The sequence below is a fragment of the Littorina saxatilis genome, linkage group LG12 (genome assembly GCF_037325665.1).
Source record: "Littorina saxatilis isolate snail1 linkage group LG12, US_GU_Lsax_2.0, whole genome shotgun sequence".
Classification (NCBI taxonomy): Eukaryota; Metazoa; Mollusca; class Gastropoda; order Littorinimorpha; family Littorinidae; genus Littorina; species Littorina saxatilis.
Window position 1 is genome coordinate 34,137,684 of NC_090256.1, and position 5,000 is coordinate 34,142,683.

The 5,000-nt window shown below is 43.3% G+C and overlaps 1 protein-coding gene across 1 annotated transcript in view; it reads right to left on the minus strand.

The window, feature by feature from the left end:
* Window positions 1-5,000, minus strand: part of LOC138981802 (uncharacterized) — a 143,694-nt gene that overhangs the window by 117,645 nt on the left and 21,049 nt on the right. Inside the window, exon 8 of the mRNA XM_070354881.1 lies at window positions 4,883-4,978. Coding sequence (XP_070210982.1) covers window positions 4,883-4,978 — 96 coding nt within the window. The remainder of the gene's footprint in view (window positions 1-4,882; window positions 4,979-5,000) is intronic.

Consider the following 5,000-nt stretch of genomic DNA (forward strand, 5'->3'; position numbering starts at 1 on the left):
GAGAGAGAGAGAGAGAGAGAGAGAGAGAGAGAGAGAGAGAGAGAGAGAGAGAGAGAGACCCGAACAGAGAACAACAAAATAATATTTGACACATAATAATTATACTCCCTCACAATCTATACACCAGAAATAGAATGTGGTCGGAGAGTAAACTTTAAACCAGCCTTCACACAAAAAATACGTTTCTCTTTCACCACGCCCGATTTGCAGAACACACAGAAAGTACAAATCTCCTTTTCATTATCCTTTATAAAACTCCATTTTCTCTGCGTTTTGTTAGTCGCTAATCCGTTTACATTTAATCAGTTTTAAAAGGATTGAATCAACATAGGTCAACTGCATGTGGCTTAGTGTCGAACGAAAGAATAATGTGAACAAATGAGGGCTGAACAAATTATGTGAACAAATGAGGGCTAAATTCCCACGCAAACTTGTGGAGGAACCTCGGATTTGCAAACAATGCAACAAAAAACCTGTAGAATGGACCATTTGAAAGCTGGGCGGGGAATTCAAATAAGGGTGGGTGCTTACATCAATACGGGTGGAATGCATGCGTCTTGCTCCAGATTGCACCCGGGACTTTTCTCTCTCGTGAAAACTTTCAAGAAAAGAAAGTTGCCTTATTTTGCTTCATGAAAGGTGAAGAGAGGGAGAGATAAGGAGGAAGTGTGTGTGTGTGTGTGTGTGTGTGTGTGTGTGTGTGTGTGTGTGTGAGTGTGTGTTTGTGTGTGTGTGTGTGTGTGCGTGTGTGTGTGTGTGTACGTCTGTCTGTCTGTGTGGTTTCCATCTAGTTGACTTTTGTGATTGGGCAAATTTCAAGTGCCTCAATGAAAGGAACAGTATTCACAAATGTAAATGTTTTTCTAAGATGCTATCGATGTTTTGGGGGGAATAAAATACTGATAGTATCTTTTGTTTGAATTGTAAGTACTCGGTGAAATTCACATATATATATATTTTCTGATTCAGCAGCAAGCAACGCCATGCTACATGCACGTGCAAACACTCTTAACATGATATTTTAAGCGATAAACTTTAAAAATCTGACATCACATTCCCTTTCAAGCTTTAACCGGTCACACTCGGAAGTGAAAAAGTAAACAGATTAATTTTGGGGGTGGACGTGATGTCAAAGGATGAATCTTTTTTCACACTATTCTCTGCATGTTTGGCTTATTACCATTTCAATGGCTAATACGACGGAAAACGTCGAGGTGTGTCATTCTTGCAAAGTGACATCCACTTGATAACTTGAAAGCATACACAAAGACCGAGCCGACAACACTGGGTCATTCGCTGAATCACTGGGTCATCCAGAGACAACTTGACACGGAGAGCCTGAAAGAAAAATGAGAACTACACGCATGAGCTCATATATTTTGAAGATAAACGTTGTTTTACGCCCTCACAGTAAAACCAGTAGGAGGATGTTCCCGGGTGTTACCCTGATTTCAGATGACGTGGTTTTGAAAGAAGGCCGTCACAAAGGAGTGAAGGTTGTCGTGCACGAGCTTCCGGGAGCCAAGGCACCTGAGTTGGAGGTTGGCCCGCGTCAAGTAGGGTGCATGGAGTTGGGAAGAGACCGGGGCTGAGATGCACGAAGCGAAAATGATTGCCCCCCCCCTCCTCCCCCCAAATTGGTTGTGGGCGCAGCCGCGGGTTCGGGTTGGTCGAAATTGAGATTTGCTGTGATTTCAAACGAACAGACCGCGCGGTTTGTTCCCACCCAGTTAGGTGGCACCTAGCTTTGCTTCGTGTACCTCATCCCTGGCTGGGTCGTTGTGAGTCAGTGCTGTAGTTGGTAGGGCTGTTGATCAAAGGGCTTTAGGCCGCTGGGGCACTGGACCTGGGATGCTTAGGGACAGAGGGGTATACGGGAGGGGAGGGTGTGTGTGTGTGTGTGTGTGTGTGTGTGTGTGTGTGTGTGTGTGTAATTAATTTAACCAAAAGAGCCATTTTCACAGGCGGACAATGTCCCTTTCAATGACATGCATCATGCAATGGATGTAGGTTTACCCTTCAGGAGTTGAGGGACGGGGTGGGGGTTGAGGGTGAACGTTTCATTCAATCACATGTTCTTTTAACAGATAAAAATACTATCAAACAATGCTAGATGTTGATCGGGAGATTCGTGTTGATCGCACCACGACTGCTGCGGTTGCAACATGAAGTCGCCCTACGCTGCCATCTTTAGTCCTCAATCGTCCCCATACTGACCCCTCCCCCCCTCCCCCAATAAAAATGTCAAGAGTTTTGAAGAAAGGTAGGGAGCACTGGGGTTAGATGCTGACACAAAACAGATGTAATACGAGAGAAAAAGGGACAAAAGTAAGCAAGCTGAGATGAACGAGAGAATAAAAAAATCAGAAAGAAAGCAGAATCCCACTGGGGGAAGAAAAGACACGGGGCTGTAACATTTCTCCTACACAAATCATGTCTGTCGATTCGGACTGCTGAACAAAAATCCACAGGAAAAAAAAGAAATCCACAGGGGGGAAATGTTTTGAACAAAATCAGAACTGCAAGAGTAAAAGTAATGTAAAGACCCCCCCCCTCTCTCTCTCTCTCAAGATTGAAATCACAATGGGGAGGGTGGGGAGATAGTGGAGGTTGTAAAATGTCAGGGGAACGACGAAACCCCAGGAGGGGGGGCCGGAGGGGGGGGTGGGAGTATTAAAAAAAATCAATGTCCTTTACAAGGCTACAGACCAGGAAAAAGTTTGCTCTGGCTAGAGACGCGACATGTTGGTTCTTTCTAAAGTCCTTCTAATGCCCTGAATGCCGCATTTTCTCGATAATTGAAAAAAAAATCGCATGTTTAAATGAGAGTCTTCTCTCCACCACTATAAAACTGGTGTCTGTTTGATTTGCAAGGTCCGTACTCCGACAGCGACATTTGGGGACAAGCGAATGGTGGTGGTGTGGGAGATGGAGGATGGGGCCGGGGGGCGGGGGGAGGGGCAAATTGAGAATGTGTGTCTTGAGTAAAGGGCGATGAATGTATAGTGTGTTTGTGTGTGTGAGTGTGTGTGTGTGTGTGTGTAACATGTGTGTAATATGTGTGAAACATGTGTGCGTGTATGTGTGTGTGTGTGTGTGTTTGTGTTTGTGTGTGTGTGTGTTTGTGTGTGTGTGTGTTTGTGTGCGTGCGTGGGTGCGTGCGTGCGTGCGTGCGTGTGCGTGCGTGCAGTAGGTGGGGTGGAAGGTACAATAACTTCATCTAGGTGGATGTAGCATGGTTTCAGGCTGCACAACACATCATGAGAGGTTTTCAGTTTGGTGCAATAAATTAAGATTTGCTGCAGCCAAAGACGGAGTTGCAAGTGGAGAGTGTAGAATTGTGACTAAAAAGGAAGCAGAACTATAAAGACCCACACTTTACCACAGGAACAAAGAAGAAGAAACAAGTCGCGTAAGGCGAAATTACTACATTTAGTCAAGTTGTGGAACTCACAGAATAAAACTGAACGCACTGCATTTTTTCACAATGACCGTAGTCCGCCGCTTGTGCAAAACGGAGTGAAACTGACGAGCCTGTTCAGCGCAGTAGTGGTTTCGCTGTGCTGCATAGCACGCTTTTCTGTACCTCTCTTCGTTTTAACTTTCTGAGCGTGTTTTTAATCCAAACATATCATATCTATATGTTTTTGGAATCAGGAACCGACAAGGAATAAGATGAAATTGTTTTTAAATCGATTTCGGAAATTTAATTTTGATCATAATTTTTATATATTTAATTTTCAGAGCTTGTTTTTAATCCAAATATAACATATGTATATGTTTTGGGAATTAGAAAATGACGAAGAATAATATGAAATTGTTTTTGGATCGTTTAATAAAAAAATAATTTTAATTACAAGTTTCCGATTTTTAATGACCAAACTTACTCATTAGTTTTTAAGCCACCAAGCTGAAATGCAATACCAAACCCCGGCCTTTGTCGAAGATTGCTTTGCCAAAATTTCAATCAATTTAATTGAAAAATGAGGGTGTGACAGTGCCGCCTCAACTTTTACAAAAAGCCGGATATGACGTCATCAAAAGTATTTATCGAAAAAAAAAAAAAAAACATCCGGGGATATCATACCCAGGAACTCTCATGTAAAATTTCATAAAGATCGGTCCAGTAGTTTGGTCTGAATCGCTCTACACACACACACGCACAGACAGACAGACACACACACACACATACACCACGACCCTCGTCTCGATTCCCCCTCTATGTTAAAACATTTAGTCAAAACTTGACTAAATGTAAAAAGAGAAAAGAAGACTACTTTTTGCATACGTGTCTGGGCGGACCGGTTCCTTCTTAGAAGGAGATGAAAATAGGTCAAGAGGACGAGAAGAAACTTGCGTGGGTTTTAACGAACACTCGCCTTAGTCCATGTCTGCCGTCTTGCCGATTAACGCAGCAGTGACAGCACAAACAGGACACTACCCGGATAAGGTTTTCGTTCTTGAGTTCTATCCTCTATTTTTTCTGTTATGTTTTGTGGTCTGTGTTGCTTTTAGGTTTCCTGTGTGATAAATGCGCGTTCAAGGCTCCTTTGAATCCACCAAAAGAAGGTACAAGTGTTTACGTACACGGGAGTGAAGTGCGTGTGTACGACGACCCCCTTCCTGTTTGCAAGTGTGTAGAGACACACGGACATGACAAGAAAAGCAACAGCCACGGCTGCGTACTATTTCTGATTTTGCAAATATCATAAGACCATTGGCTATTTTGTTTAATGTATCGATACTTTTCTATAACTATGTCATCTGGAAGAGAGCAATGCAATTTTACAATGTCATGACAACCCCAGAGGTTTATCCCAAGGTCATGACAAATTCATTTCTATCCCGAGAGCTATACCGCAATTCAAGTTCTCCACAACTGACCTTGACCCTCGATAGGATGAACCTTGCCGTCCACACGCAGTTCAGCCCGAGGTCCGTCCTTCAGAAGAACCACCTCGTGCCATTCTCCCAGGAGCTGAACGTCAAAGAAATAAAGA